The following is a 15,518-nucleotide window of genomic DNA, read 5'->3' as shown; positions in this document are numbered from 1 at the left end:
CTTGTTTTTACTTCGCTCCCATCCCAAATAGGCCTCATTTACTAAGCCATGTTAACGTACGTTAACACATTAATTCACATTAACACTGCACTGAGTAAATAGCCCCAGTTGAAAATAAGGGAGCTTCTGTTATATATTAACATTAATGCGTGTTAATACAAGTTCATAAATGAGATTAAGAATGTTAATAAAAATGTATAAATAGAGAAACTTTTTAACCTAAGAAAGCAATTATTCTCAAAACGAATGCGTACATTGGGCCAGTGAATATTACCAGCTCAAGGAAATGCCTGTAAGGATGTGTTATTATTTGAAATAAATGTTGTCTACTGGTAGTGCACTCTCTTCTTAGAGTGCACACTATGTGTACATAATATACCGTCTCTGCATATAGTGTGTAGTTTTCTCCCTAGGGCGTGTGCGCAAACTGTTGTGCATATGCAAACCCTGAGGGTGGGAAATGGAAAAACATTCCACAAAAAAAGACAAACATTTTCTGGGTGTCCAGCCCTAGTTAATTGGAACCTCAGTGAAAGAGTTGGTGACATTAGTGTAGTGCAACCACCCTCTTCTGACTGATTCATCTTTCAACTTGCTCTCAGGTGACAGAATGCTCTTAGGGCACAGTGCACCGTGCCATTCAAGAAAGGAGAAGTGTGTTTCAGCCAGTTTTGCTATTAAGATCTGATGCAGACTTATTTTTGTTCCCTGCATAGAAGAGGATTATGATGAGGATGCTCCAGTTGGTGAAGAGGATGAAGAAGATGATGAAGAAGAGGAAGGCGAAGAGGAGGAAGTGAGTGGAGAGGAAGAGGTAAGGTCCTATAGTAGTTGAAAGATGTAAGCTTAATTATTGTTAGTCTAGTAATATAATACTTGAAGTAAGTGTGTGTTTGTTTTAAATCAATCTTTTGAGGTGTTATTCTATTGTGCATTTCTCCCCATCATCTTTTACAATTCATCAGGCAGTATATAATACTGTGTTAGTCACTACAAGCTGTTAGCATTACTTGCAGGGGTTAGAAAACCCACTTCATCAATCAAATAGAAAATATGCAATCAATAATGCCTGGGGGCCCTTCACTACTAATGATCCAAGTTGTTTAGCAGAAAAGAGCAAGTCTATGTGACCCGCTCTGAATGTTGCATGGCTCACAAGATCATGGGTTATAAACAGGACCACAGCAAAAAAAAAATAATTTTTTTTTTAAAGTTAAAGAATTGCATTTAGGTCACCTTCTTAGTTTCAACTACACCTTGCATTCTTCTATAAGACTGCTTGAAACAGTGTGTTTCTTCATCAACAGATTGAATCCACACACAAGTAGGGACTTAATTTGAGGATTTGATTAGCTCTCTCAGAGGAGTCTAGACAGATTGTCTTTGCATCTTGCTATTTTAGTCTGAGTTGTCATATGTTTGCTTTCTCTAGGAACTTTTTTCCTAATTGCTGAAGAGAGATTTGTCCTCCTTTTCAAGTCCCCTCAGCACCTCTTCCTAAAAAAGAATTTTAAAATAAAAAGGTTTATACTTTTTCCCCTTCAAACAGTTCAAAAGATGCCCTGTGGTTAGGGGATTGTCATAAACAGCCACAAGAAATATTACTACTTCCTGGTAATTGACTACATTTTTAAAAATTGTGTCTATTGTGAGAAAAAGCTCGATTTCTTTGCAGGCCTGCGAATGGAAGAAAACAAATGCACTTGACCCCCCGGAAGTGGTTCCTCTGCTAAACATGCCCTGTATATAAGACAACCTTTAAAGGATATGAGTGACTCAAAAAAGAGGAGGCTAGATTCTAGTGTAGGAGCATAGTTGTGCTCAACACAACAAAGAATGACTTAGTATTTGAGAGCATCTCTGCACAGCAGAATTTTGGGCAGCAACTGCACACAAAACAAGGCCAGTTTGGTGCAGAAGGATACTTCACGACGGCTGTGTACAGAGATATGGCCTCATTGCTGTTAAAGAACTCGGTATGGAAGCAATGTGAGTAGCAATGCTCAGCGCAGAGTTCATTCAACTCCAAAGCTGTATGAAATTGCTCCAGCGGAAGATGACCCTTCTACTGTGGACACAGAGCTTCAGTCTGTGCTCTTAGAGAGGACATGAGTGAACGCTTTGAAGACTTTGCTGGAATGTGTTTCATTAATATGTCAAAGCCATCTAGGATACAGCAACCAGTGCTTGAAGTCCAAGTTTTTTAACTAGCTCTAGAAGAATATCATCCTCACCATTAGACTTCTTAGGGATTCTACTTGCCATAAGGAGCATCTAGATACAACAGATCTCACAAAATCAATTCAAGATGACAATTTTATCCCACTAGATATACCGAGGGATTATTCCATAAGAACAAATGTTCTTCAATTCAGGCTCAAAATTGAGACATTCATGAGGATGTTTTCCATTATGATCAGACAGGGAAGAATCAATCAGTTTTCCTTTAGAGCCTTATGTAAGTTTGCATAGAAATACCTTGATGCTGGAGGACCCGATGTATCCAAATTTATTCAGAAAATGGCTAAAAAAGGTCTTTTCACGCTCAAAGAAGAAAATCAGCCATATTGATGCAGCAAAGGACACCGTGGCAGTACTTGTGTACAGATTACTCAGAAAAAAATTTAGAAAAGAATGTGGCAAAATCCACTATTTCGTACATGAAGTAGCAAGGATATAATATGCAAGCAAGTCCAGATTTTGATGTAGTTCAGATTAACACATCATTCTGTAATTTAAGAATCTGCTTTTAAAATGTAGAATGTTATAGGGAACAGATCTGGTCTAGGAAGAAAAGCTCAATTTAAGAACTGCAGTGTAGCAACTTTATGTAGAATATTATTAGTGATAGTTTTATAGAGCATGTTTTACATTCAGAAAAAGGCAGGTGTTATCTGAGGACAGTGGGTATATATTCTCACATATGACCCTGTAGCGTCAGTCCAGCCTGAGTATACACAAAGGAGATGCAGTCCACTAACTAATTGGAGATGGTTTTCTTGGTAACAGGAATTTCAAGTCTGTTAAGGTCAAAAGCCACAAACAGTTGGGAGGATCCTCTGAGGTTTAGTCTGGTTCAGGTAATATTCCAAAGTATGTTTAGAGTCCAAAGTGTAAAGAGTTGCCTCTCCAGGATGGGAATGTGGCTTTGGAAAGAAAACTGGCAAAACTGTAGATTGGTTGAGGTAGAATTCTGAGAGAACTTTGGGTGAGAATTTTGGATGAGTTCAAAGTACTATGTCATAGTAGAATCATGACACACGAGCTCTGAAACCAAGAGCTTGAAGTTCACGCACACTGCATATATAGGAGAGGGCAATAAACAACTTTCCAAGTGAGAAGTTTAAGAGAGTAAGATGTAAGTGGCTCAGACTTCATAAGAACAGATAGTACCACATTAAGATCCAAAGCAACAGATGGAGGCTTGATAGGTGTTTTTGTGTGGATTAGAATAAGCCTTTCATGAAATGAGCCACCAAGGAATGAACAGATAGGTTTTTTGTTCAAGGGAGAACAAACTGATAGCACTGCAAGTGAACCAAATTGATTTTTAGACCAGAGGTGGAGAAGGTAGTCCAGTATGGATGGCAATGGACAGGTGATGAATTCCAGAGAATGCAAAGTACACCAGGAAGAAAATCTTGTCCATTTGATGTAGCAACAGCACTGAGTGTAAGGTTTTCTAGGCACTTCAATGACCATAGATATGGCAGCCATGAGAGAGAGGATTTCCTTGCTTGGTGTAAGAAGCCACGCTGTCCATGATAACGAGCAGGGGTTGGGGTGAAGGGAGGATCCCTTGTTCTGTGTCAGTAATGTGGGAATGGTTGTAACTTGCATGGTTTCTTGGTCAAGAGCTCTAGAAGTAGTGGAAACCAAACCTGGCTTGGCCAAAACGGTGCTATGAGTATCTTGGTGCCTCAGTCTTGACAAAGTTTAAGTAGAGTTTTCCTGATGAGAGGTATTGGAGGAAATGCGTAGAGGAATCTATCCCCCCCCCCCCCCCAATGAATGAGAAGGCATCTGATGCAATGTGATGGGGGATATAGAGTTTGGAGAAGAATTGTGGAAGTTTTGTTGTTATGGGGGAAATGAAGTAATCTATGTTCAGTGTTCCCCATTTGGAGAAATCTGACATAAGATGGTTGTGCTGAGAGACATTTGTGAGGCTGAAGTTGTCTGCTCATTTTGTCTGCCGAGACATTTTGCTTCCCTGTTAAGTAAACTGCGCTGAGAAGTATGCCATGTGCAGTTGCCCAACTTTAAATCTCGATTGCTTCCATGCAAAAGGGATGAGATACTGTTCTCCCTTGATTCTTCAGATAGAACATTTCAACTTGTCTATACAGACAAGGACTACCTGTTGGAGGAGACGGTCCCAAATGTTTTGAAAACATTGCTGGTTGCTCACACTTCTAGAAAATATATATAGAAAGTTTGCTCATAATGAGACCAAACTCCTTGAGTGTAGAGACTATCTAGATGAGCACCCCATCATAAAATTGTAACGTCTGTGGTTAGAAGTTTTTGATAGCTGGGGGAAGGGCTGTAAAGGAAGACCTTGAGTGAGATTGTGAAAAATCATCCACCATTGGAGAGAGTGACGGAGATCTGAGGTGATTTCCGAGCATACAGATGTCACATGACTTGAATCTATTGTTGAATTCTGAGGTGAAGATGTCCCAATGGAGTAACATGTACCGTCAATGCCATGTGACCGAGAAGGTATGATATCTGTTGCACAGAAGTGCATTGAAGGGTGGAGGCTGTTTGACACAGGTGAATAAGATTGTCTACTCTGCTTCAGTAGAAAAGCTCTACCCTGAGTAGTATCCAAGAGAGCTCCTATGAACTTTAGCATCTGAGATGGGTACAGATGTGACTTATGGTAATGGAAAGCAAATCCCAGCAGCTCCAGGAGACAAATTATTGACCTTGATGGCATTCTGAGCTGTTTGCAATGATGAAGCCTTTGATCATCCAGTAGACTAAATAGTGAAATACATGAAACCCTCATATGTGAAAGGCTGCTGCCACTACCACCAGGCATTTTCTGAAGACAGGAGGGGCTGAAGCCAGTCTGAAGGGTAAAACTTTGTATTGGAAATGTTGAGATCCAGTGTGAAAATGAAGATACTTCCTGTGAGTAGGTAGGATAGATATGTAAGCGTGGGCCTCTTTGAGACCTAAAAAGCAAAGCCAATCACCTTTTTCCAGTAGGGGGTAGAAGGATTCTCAGAGAGACCATGCAAAACTTATTCTTTAACAAGTATTTGTTTAGAATCCAGAGGTCCAGAATAGGCTGAAGATATCCAGTCTGTTTTTGGTATTAGGAAATACTTTGAGTAGAACCTCCAGCCCATTTCCCGCAGAGTGACAGGTTCTATTGCATTTTAGCTGGAGAAGGGTCAAGAGCTATTGAAGGAGGGGGGTCTTCTGGAGGGAGTTGAAAGGAAGCACTCTTGATGGGTGGTTTGGAAGTGTTCTGATGAAGCCTAAGGAGTAGCCCTGAATGTCGACTCAAAAGCACCCACTGATCTGTTGTCCTTTGGAAGTAGAGTAGTCTGCCTATAACGAGGAGATTGGGAGGAAGAAGTAGGGAAATGTTGGCAGTACTCTCTAGAAAGGAGTCAAAAGGACAACTGTTTGTGCTGGGACTGAGGTTTTGATTTCTGTGTCCTTTGTTGCTTGCATGGGATCATTGAACAGTAGGCCTAGAAGATGATGGCCGATTGTAACATCATTTGGTATTATTTATTTATTCCATGTTTTAGCCCATCCTCCCAAAAGAGTGGGTTACAAGTTTACATACACAATATAAGTCAGCAAAACGATAGTTGGGGTAAGGATTACAAATAAGGATAAGACGTAAAATACAGTACCAATATAGTACAATATTTTAATATGAACGTCTGGGTGAAGCAGAATATCTTCTAGAGGATGAAGATTCAGAGGTTTATGGTTTAGATAAAGTGGTCATAGTAGCTGTGTGTTTTTGATCTTATCTGCCACCTCTTCAATTTTAACAACAGGTCATCTCCCTTACCAGGAACATGTGAAAGGCGTTCTTAAACTGAAGTTTCCAGATCAGAAAATAGCACAATGCAACTGTCACTGCAGATGTTCAGGAAGAAACCTTAAATGCACTAGCCACATACTTTCTCATAGTGAATAAGATCTTGTATAATTGTTGAAACTATTTTTTTGTCCAGAGGGAGGAATTCCTCAAACTCCTGACTGTTGCTTAAGGATTTAAAATAAATGGACATATAGAATTGGTAATCTAATTCTATAGATGAGCTTAAATGATTGGAAAATTCATTTGCCAAAAGAGTCCAGTGTCCTGATTTATCTGCCTGGAGGAGCAGAAGCTTAAAATCGTGAGCTGTGTGAATGTTTGAGAGCAGATTTCACAACTAATGAATGATGTTGAAGTTGAGTTCTGTCGAAGCCTAGACACTTTTTTTGAATTCTGTACAGTGTATATCTTTTTAGGAGCTTCTTGGACTGATGGGGGATTCTCCCAGTAATTAAATAAAGTATCTGTTATGACTATATGCAAAGGCACCTTAATACATTTGTTTGGTGGTACCTCAAAGTCAAGGAGTTAAAAAATTTTAGAGCTAGGTTCCACCTCTGTTTCTATTTTGATGGGCAAAGCCTGATCCATCTGCCTTATGAAACCAGTAAAACATATACTCTGTGGCAGAGACTTGCATTGTTGAGGAGGAGGGAAAGGATCAGAAGCTATGCCATAGGATTCTTCTGCTTGGTATTCTGGCAAATCCTCATCTGAATGGTTAGAGATAGAGTCAGACTCCACAAAGTACTCTCTACTAGGTGAATCAGGGAGTGTGCATCACTGGTCTGACCCAAGAAATAACCCCTCCCCTAATTAAGGCGCATGCGTCAAGTGGGTTTTTGCTGACCGTAATGCTTGGTGTCAAGTCGGAGTGCATGACCTTGTCCTCAGTCGACGTTTCAGTGTATCCTTGGGCTGGGCTGAGACAGGCATAGAAGCCGCTAATGCCTATAAATATTGTGTCTGCAGTAGCCCCAAAAGCTCTTGTCTGGGCATAGTCTGGATCTCCTCCTGGAAAAGACGATGGCAGTACCGGAAAATACATCAGCATGGAAACAATCTGCTGTACTGGATGTCAGGTTATGGGAGACCTCGATGTTGAGACACGCTTACAAGGAGACATCAGCAGGATGAAAGGAGAGTGGACTTTGGTGCATCAACACTTACTATGTACCAAGGAAGCTGACACTTGGGAGGACACAGTGATATGCCTAGAAGGGGGCGAATGTTTGTGCTGCTTAGCTTTAAGTGCTACATCCCTCAACGTGCAAGGCATAGATGAAGAGGAAGTAGAGTCCAGTCTCTGTAAGGAGCCCAATGTACTCAGTACCAATGTCAATCCCTGAGTCATAAGAGACTGGGTCTTGGGTTTTCCACCATGCTTGATGTCGATGCTGATAATTTCAGTTTGAAAAACTTTTCAGTACTGTTTTGGGTTCTTTTGCAAGCAGAGCCAGAGGTCACAGACAATATCTCAATGTTCAAGACCAAGACACTGGACACACCAATTATATGGGTCGGAGCCTGAAGTGCTCTGATTTAATCGAGAACACTTCTTAAAGCCACTCTGTACCCTCTTTAAGTCAAAAGGCTCAGTGGCCCTAGGAGGTCAAGTAACTAGGATGCTGAAAATTGTCAGTGGTCCCAGGAGGAAAAGTGGAGCAGCCCAAAGGCCATAAAACAAAAAAAAAATTGCCGAAAATGAACCAAAGTTGGGTAAAATACTGGTACACTTTAAAAACAACAAATTATGAGGAAAAGTGAAAAATAAGCATGGGAAGGCACATAAAGGGGCAAAAGTTTGACGCACTGAAGAGAAAACTGAAGACGCAATAAGGCTTTTCAGCTCAAGAACTGATGGTCCCATGAACTAGTGTCATACGCGCTGCCTAAAGATTTAAATTGACAGTGCACTTGGTAGTGTCCATACTGGGTTCCTTGGATGATGTCACCCACATGTGAGAATACTATGCCTGTTTGTCCTCGGAGAATGGCTCTTATGAAATCACATAACCCAAATATATTTGTATTGTGTGTGTGTGTGTATGTGTGTTTGGAAGGCACAAAGGCATACTCTGAGGTTTTGTTTGTGTAGAGCTGAGGTGGGATTGCAGTGTACCCATATTTTACAAAATATACATGCAGATTCTCACATTTATACCTTTTGGAGCATGTGCAAACTTGCATTGTACTGGGAATCATAATTGAAGTCTATTTTCTAAAGACACATAGGTTGTCTGTTACCTTTTATAAAATAAACACTTTTCCTGAAATTTTTATAGGTGCTCTCTTATATAAGTTTAACCCCCATATGCAACAGCATCTCCAGTAGCTCATGCTTTTTTCAGTATTTCTCTCGGGAAGAAAAGGATAAATTCCTGGATCACCTGGCCAGCCCAGAGAAGCATGAGAAACATCTGATAAGGTCTTCTTAAGAAATGTTAAGATACCTTGCACCTCTTCTGTAGCCAATGGGATAAGAAAGCTTAGAGCACCGGGCCTATGCAAAGACATCCAGACCATACCAGCAGATGTTCCCTGCACGGGAGAGTGTCCTTATGGGGATAAAGTTTGTTTAATCACATTGATTATTCAGTAGTCTGTAAAGGCCTATAATGAAAGAAAACCACACAATTACAAAAACCCAAAATAATTAAAATGAGAACAGTTATACAGCTGATTCTGTTATTCACAAGCTAACTGCTCCCAAATGTACCTAGAAATTATTATACCTTTGTATCTGTTCCAAATTATAAATAAATAATAAGGCTATGTATATATTTTGGAAAAGCATTGCACAAAATAGGGTTAACAGAAAATTTCTTCGTAGCTGGAGTCCTTAAAAGATCTGTCTGAGATGACTGTAATCATGTATAAGGAGTGCATAAGGGACTTGTCTTTCAAATACCAAAGTCTCTCTTTAAGGCTCTAAAAATCCAAGTTGAGGTCTTAAAACTGATACAGAACTCAGTTGGAAGCCTATGTAATTTGCTGTAACAGCATAATGGTTCATATAACTGCATGTTAGTAAGTAGCTATGCTGCATATTTCTGTGCTTGTTCATTCCTAAAAGAAACCCAAATTAAGCATTACAGTAGTCAAGTTAATGCTTAACAAAGGGGTAACATAATAGGGGCCATATTCTCCTGAGAAAAATAAAATCACAATCTACAGAGAATATGGAGGCAATTCTTAATTGATAATGACCTCAAGAATCTTAACTTGCTGCTAATTTCGTAATGTTCTTCCATCTAATGCTAAAACTAGGAGAGGTAGCCAAAATAGGATTCTTAACCCATGGAGTCTGTTTTTGAAATATTCAATTTTAATCTATTTTTATTTAACCACCTTTTTATTGCCCCTAAGCACCCCTCAACTTGTTCACGAACATCTACCTTGGGTCTTCCACTGCTCTATAGACATATATATCATCAGTGTACTTAATAAAAGATGACTGTTCCACTATTCAGTGCCAAGTAGTGCACATCAGAAGGCAGTTCTATTTCCAGAGAAGGAGCTACCACCAGTATCCCAGTGAAAGGCAACAGCAACGCCAACAGCAGCTGCCCCCAGGCATTGCAAGAGAGACAGGAGGCAACCCAAGACATAATCATCTATGTAGCCTAAACTACCTCGTCTTTCTCAGGGCATTTGGCATAAGCAGTCTATCCAAGGACATTCTTTCATCTGTTCTAGTGGGAAGAATGCTAAAGTTTTTCAGTGTGTCCTGAACTAATAAGAATGGAATAAATGAGTAATGAAGATAATAAATCAAGGATATCACCTGCATTTTTCTCAGGTTCTACCAGATCATGCCACCCTGCCATCTCTTCTCCAAGAAAAGTAGTGGAGCAGCTTCCAGAGCTGGAACTCAACGAGGGCTTCTACTGAAGGTATTAACTTAATTCCCCAAAAAAGATAGGAGTGATGAAACTGATCTTGGACCTGAGAGAGCTGAACAGATTTCGGTTTCAAGAGAAGTTCCCGAGGACTTCTTTTCCTGGCTAAGAAAGAGTGCTTATACTCCCTGGATCTTAGGCCTACGTATATTTAAAATACTTACAATCCTGAAGAAGTACTGAAGGCAAAGACTGCCTCTGCTGGTGAGTGAACCCACTTCTTGAGCACTGCTTTGCTGGAAAATTTTGTGACTTAAAAGCTTGGGAGAGAAGACAGATGGGAGGGAAATTGATTGAATTCCATGTTTAATTGTCTTTTTTGTTCCTCACCCATCCCTATACAAACCCACCTGAATCACAGTCCTTGATTTTTATAGTCTTATCCTTATAAAGAAAACAAGAGGGAATTTTTTTTTTTTTTGCAATATGTGTCAATTAGATAAGAGAGTAGTAGATATACTGTTGTTCCTTTTATAGATAATTGACAAACAACATAAAATATTATATCAAATAAAGAACAGTTAAGAAAACTTACTCCTAACAACTCAACATGGTCTCATAGTCTTACAAAAAAAGATAATTGTTTTGCAATATTTGATTTTCTGAAAAGTTAACAGGTGTATTTGATATACAGTATCTGATCCCTGTCAGGATCTAAGCCTTTTGGTAAAGGAACATATCTAAATAAGGGCATGGGGCACACTGGATCAGAAAAGAGCCTCCCAAAAAAGTGCAGTGTAATCTTGATTTCTTTTTTTTAATTAGTCTGTGGGATCATATTTGGCATATTGACTTTTTTGTCCCTAGTATTCATTGCTTTCCTTCCTTTTATTTATTTATTGATAAAAGAAAAGTCTGAACAAGACCAATTGCATCTAAATAAAGGTTAATTATTCCAAATTGTTCCCATCAGTTCTACACAGTTTGTGAATACAAGTAAAAAAAATACTTTAAATTGTCTGAATATAAATACCACAAGTATATATTAAAAAAAAAAGGGATAGAATATATAGTGCTAATTAAAGATATAGACCCATAAACTTAGGGATGTATCTCACTAAGGATACTGCTAAGGCCTATGCTGAAAACTTTCAGGTATTATTGGAAAAAAAATCATCTGCTCACTTTTATGGTCTAAATTGCCATTTTCCCTGAGGGAGTGAATTGCATTGTATAAAATGATTGTATGCCATGCAGACTTTTCCTATGTATTTGATTAATAGGACTTGGCCAAATTTTATACCATCTTGAGGAGATTTTTGTGGAATAATAGAAAACCTTGTATAGAGTTAAAGCTCTTATTTTTATCATTGGGGTGGGGGGAGGATGGGTATATCTGATCTGCGCAGATATAATGTTGCTTGTTTAATGCATCAAACCATAGTCTTACAGCATTTGGTTATTTGTTTCAATAAAGTAACTGGTTGTTTTTGGACATCTCGTCTGCCTCTTCTGGTTTGCTTGTTTAATGCGCTATTTGTGGGCCTGCTATTACACCCCCCTCACTTTTGAACAGCAGTTTTTTTGTGTGTTTAAATCTTTTTTTATTAACAACTTGAACAGCAATTAATGCAACATACTCATCTGTTGTATTATTTACATGCCACCGAGCCTTATAAGATTTTTCCTACCAGATGTCATTCTTTATTGAAATATATGAGGCAATGTTAGTTAGCACTGGCTAAGTAAATGCATGCAGGTGTCTCCCTGCTCCACCGTCTTGCTCCCTTTGAGGGGCAATAAGTATTTGGATCCAGATGACCCCAAAACTGTATTTGCTGAGATGGCATGCACTTGGCTTGTGGTATGTGAAAGAGTTAGTAACTGAGGATAGCTCTAGAAAACCTTTTTCAGAATTACACACTGAGGGCTATTTGTCTTCTATTGATTGGATAGCCTATTTACAGGTTGGTCATTATATTCGTTCATTGAATTCGACTAATCTAAATGACGATATGCCTGTCATGATACAAGAAACATTTGTTTTGTCCAGACAGACTAAGGCTAGTCTGTCCTTTTTACCAGACCAATCTGGGTTGTTTCAGTGCCCCTTGGGACTTTGATGGCTTGTGGAATAGTGAATTGGTGCAGGCAGAGCAGATAAGTGGAGATCATTTACATCTTTTGATGAAAAATATTTATAAATTGTCATTCTGCCATGCAGCATGAGCAGCAATATAAGTTTTTATTTTGAGCATGTTTCACCTTTTCGTACACAACAGTCTCATATAGCAAGCCATGCCGAATGTCCTCGATGTTCGCATGCACCTGCAAAGTTGGTGCATATGCTTTTGGACCTGTAAAAGGATACAAATCTTTTGAATTTTGGTTACCAGTTACTTGCAGACTGTTATATAGGCACATCCCCTTGAGAGCAGATATCCAATTATTCTTGTGTCCGGACATTGAACTCTCTAAAAGAGGTAATGTCTTGCTTCAAAAGGCTTTTTTGATAGCCAGGAAAATGTATACTTTCCAGTTGGAGGAGGCTGGAGGCCCCCTCAATTACATTATGGAGAAACGATCCTTGAATGGGGAGTATCACCCAGGATATCACTTGATGTCGGAAGTATTAAGCCATCAACAGACAGTAGGAAAGGCTCCTGTGGGCCCAGTTGTGTCCTTACAGTCCTCTCCCTGCACCGACAAGCCTCAGACTTCATCTAATGATAAGCCGTCTAAAGGTCATAAATCCTCCCATTCCATCCCACACCTAACCCCAGGGCTCCTAATAATACCCATCATATTCTGCTTCTGGCAGCAGAATTGTTCCTTCTCATTCAAAACAATGCAGTAAAGAAGGTATCCCAACATCAGTAAAACAAAGGCTTCTGTTCAAATTTCTTCCTAATCCCTCAAAAAAGGACAGGGCCTCCATCCCATCCTAGATTTTCTCAATTCTTAACCTCAAGCGGGAAAAAATTCAGGATGTTTTCACTCCCAGCCATCCTCCCTCTTCTGTGTCCTAAAGACTGGCTGCCCTTCTAGATCTCTTAAGATGCCTACATCCACATACTCATTCATCCTGTCCATAGGCAGTTCTTCCTCTTCATGTTCCTCAGCACTACTCCCAGTACAAAGTACCGCCCTTTGGCCTCTCTTCGGCTTTTCACAGAGTGCCTAGAAGTGGTAACAGCGCATCTGTGCAAGAAACACTACTTTTGTTTTCCTTTTCTGGACAATTGGCTCCTAGTGGCACATTCCAGGGAGCACCGCTCACTCTACAGGACACCTTATCCAGCCTACAATCCCTGGGTTTCATTATCAACTATGAGAAGTAACCTCTGATCCCAGCTCGCTTGTTCACATTCATAGCAGATCACAAACACCATCACAGCACATGCCTACCTGCCCGAGAAAAGACAACAAATCAACCTAAGCAGTGCTGCACACCTACGTGCCTGAGGAAAAAGACAACAAATCAACCTAAGCAGTGCTGCACACCTACGTGCCTGAGGAAAAACACACCAGATCAACCTAAGCAGTGCAGCATGCCTACCTGCATGCTACATCTTGAGCCTACTAGATCACAAGGTGGTTTCTCTCAACCTGGTACCACATGCATCTCATCATGAATGCTTTTCAATGGACCAGCCAAATTTGGCTCCCTCTTCTTCTGGATGTTTTTGGAGATTCACCAATTTCTCTTGGAGCATACCCCCTTCCTCCTCATGCAGCAAAACAGTCAAAGTTTTCATCCAAACCTAACAAGCCTCAACTGAATGGTGTAGAAATTGAATAGAGAATCTTGGCTACTGTTCCAGTCTATCAGTCAGTGAAGACTGTACTTGCAGCCAGGCAACCCTCTACTGGAAAATCATTGTTTAATTGACATTTTTTTTTTTCAGTGGGCCTCTTCCCAGCAACATGACCCCTTCACGTATCCAATTGCTCATGTACCAACTTACCTGCTCTACTTACCAGGTTCATACACACACATTTATATCGGCTAAAGACAAAACAGGCAAGGGGAGGAGCCTCGAAAGGCAGGAGTCCCTGCCCATGCCCAGTAAGCCAAAAGCTTCCTGTAGCTAGGGGAGAGCACTGACGCACAGGAACAATCTAGGACTTCACTGCCAAGTGTGGCTGCATTCTTTCTACTGTCTATGGAGAACCCACATTACAGGTGAGCAATTTCTTTCTTGGTGTGCCTGCAAGAATACTTCAGAGATCTTTTTGTAAGTAAACCATTTTACTAAGTGTAGGAGAGTTGTTATGGCAAGTTGTCAGGTTTAAATTAAAGAAAAGTCAAAATGGAATGAGGGGAGAGAAATATGATATCTGAAAAAATGAAGAAAGAGATGATAGGCATATAAGATGGTTGTACATATTCCTGTTGCCTGTGTTTTCAGACTATATGTGTTCTGCTTCTGTTTTCCAACCAGAATCCTAGACTTTATCTGTTATATAATAGTGGTAGGTTGGCTCTAGCAGTTCCTGGAGGGTGCAAGATCAAGTTGGGTGTTGGATATGCACATGTTCGAGGTGCTGTTGATTGGTCCTTCAGTCTGAAGCAGGAAGTGGTATCACTAGTGTGAGCAGGAGTATCGCATGGGCTCAAAGAAGAGGCAATTTGTATCAACCCAAGTGTGATGTGAGATGAGTTAGTTGTGGCTGTTTAAGTGGGAATGCTGGAGGCTCTGGTATTGGAGAGAGAATGGAAGAGGGAACATGGAGAAGAAGGGGAAGAGAGAAAGAGAAACTAAATGGGAACTATGAGGAGGGAGAAAGAGTAACTAGTGGGGACCAGGGTGAGTTTGAGGAAGAGAGGAGGAGGAAGTGATGTCATCTTGAGGAATGGCAGTTTAACTTTTGAGCTCCGTCGGGGCTCGAGCATTGCAATAAAGAAATTAACTTCTGTAGCAGTCGAGGATGTTTAAAAGGCGCTGCACGAAAGCGGAGTGCATGGTGAGTAAGAAGAAACTGGAAAAGTTCCAGTTTCCAGGCACTGCGAGTGAAAACCTGATCGCATGTGAGCAGCTCTCCAGTGGGCCCTACCAAAATGGCGCAGCAAAGTTCAGCAGCTCAGACCAGACCATCTAGAGCACATCCATTAGAGGGTGAGTTGCTAGCTGCAGGGAATGTGGAGCAGTGGTTCTGGGAATTAAAAGCCAAAATGGTGGATGTGAAAGCGGATGTCAAGGCGGCCCTAGTTGAGATCTGGGCAGAGGTGGACGAGTTGGGGGGTCGTCTGGTGGCCTCTGAAGATTGCATTGAACATGTGGCGACGGCTATGCAGGAGACTAAGCTGTGATAGCGGTTTTAGCCTGCGCAGAATTGCCGTGCGCACTAGATGCTAAAGCCAGCATTGAGTTGGCGTTAGTTCTAGCCGCGTAGCAAGTGTTTAGCACGCACTAAAATTCTGCACGCGCTAAAAATGCTATCCCAGCTTAGTAAAAGGAGCCCTAAAACTGTGGCTGAATCGACAGTGGTACAACTAGAGGATTTGCAATGCCAAGTGGAGGACTTAGAAAATAGATCTCACAGAAACAATTTACATTTCAAGGGTATCCCTGAGACTGAACGTTATAAAGATG

The 15,518-nt window shown here is 40.5% G+C and overlaps 1 protein-coding gene across 1 annotated transcript in view; it reads left to right on the top strand.

Annotated features, from left to right (window-relative positions):
- ANP32A (acidic nuclear phosphoprotein 32 family member A) overlaps nucleotides 1-15,518 on the top strand; it is a 61,900-nt gene that overhangs the window by 30,484 nt on the left and 15,898 nt on the right. Inside the window, 1 exon segment of the mRNA XM_033920030.1 lies at nucleotides 717-814. Within this exon segment, the coding sequence (XP_033775921.1) occupies nucleotides 717-814 (98 nt within the window).

The sequence above is a fragment of the Geotrypetes seraphini genome, chromosome 14, assembly GCF_902459505.1.
Source record: "Geotrypetes seraphini chromosome 14, aGeoSer1.1, whole genome shotgun sequence".
NCBI lineage: Eukaryota > Metazoa > Chordata > Amphibia > Gymnophiona > Dermophiidae > Geotrypetes > Geotrypetes seraphini.
This window is presented reverse-complemented; position numbering and strand designations above follow the sequence as displayed.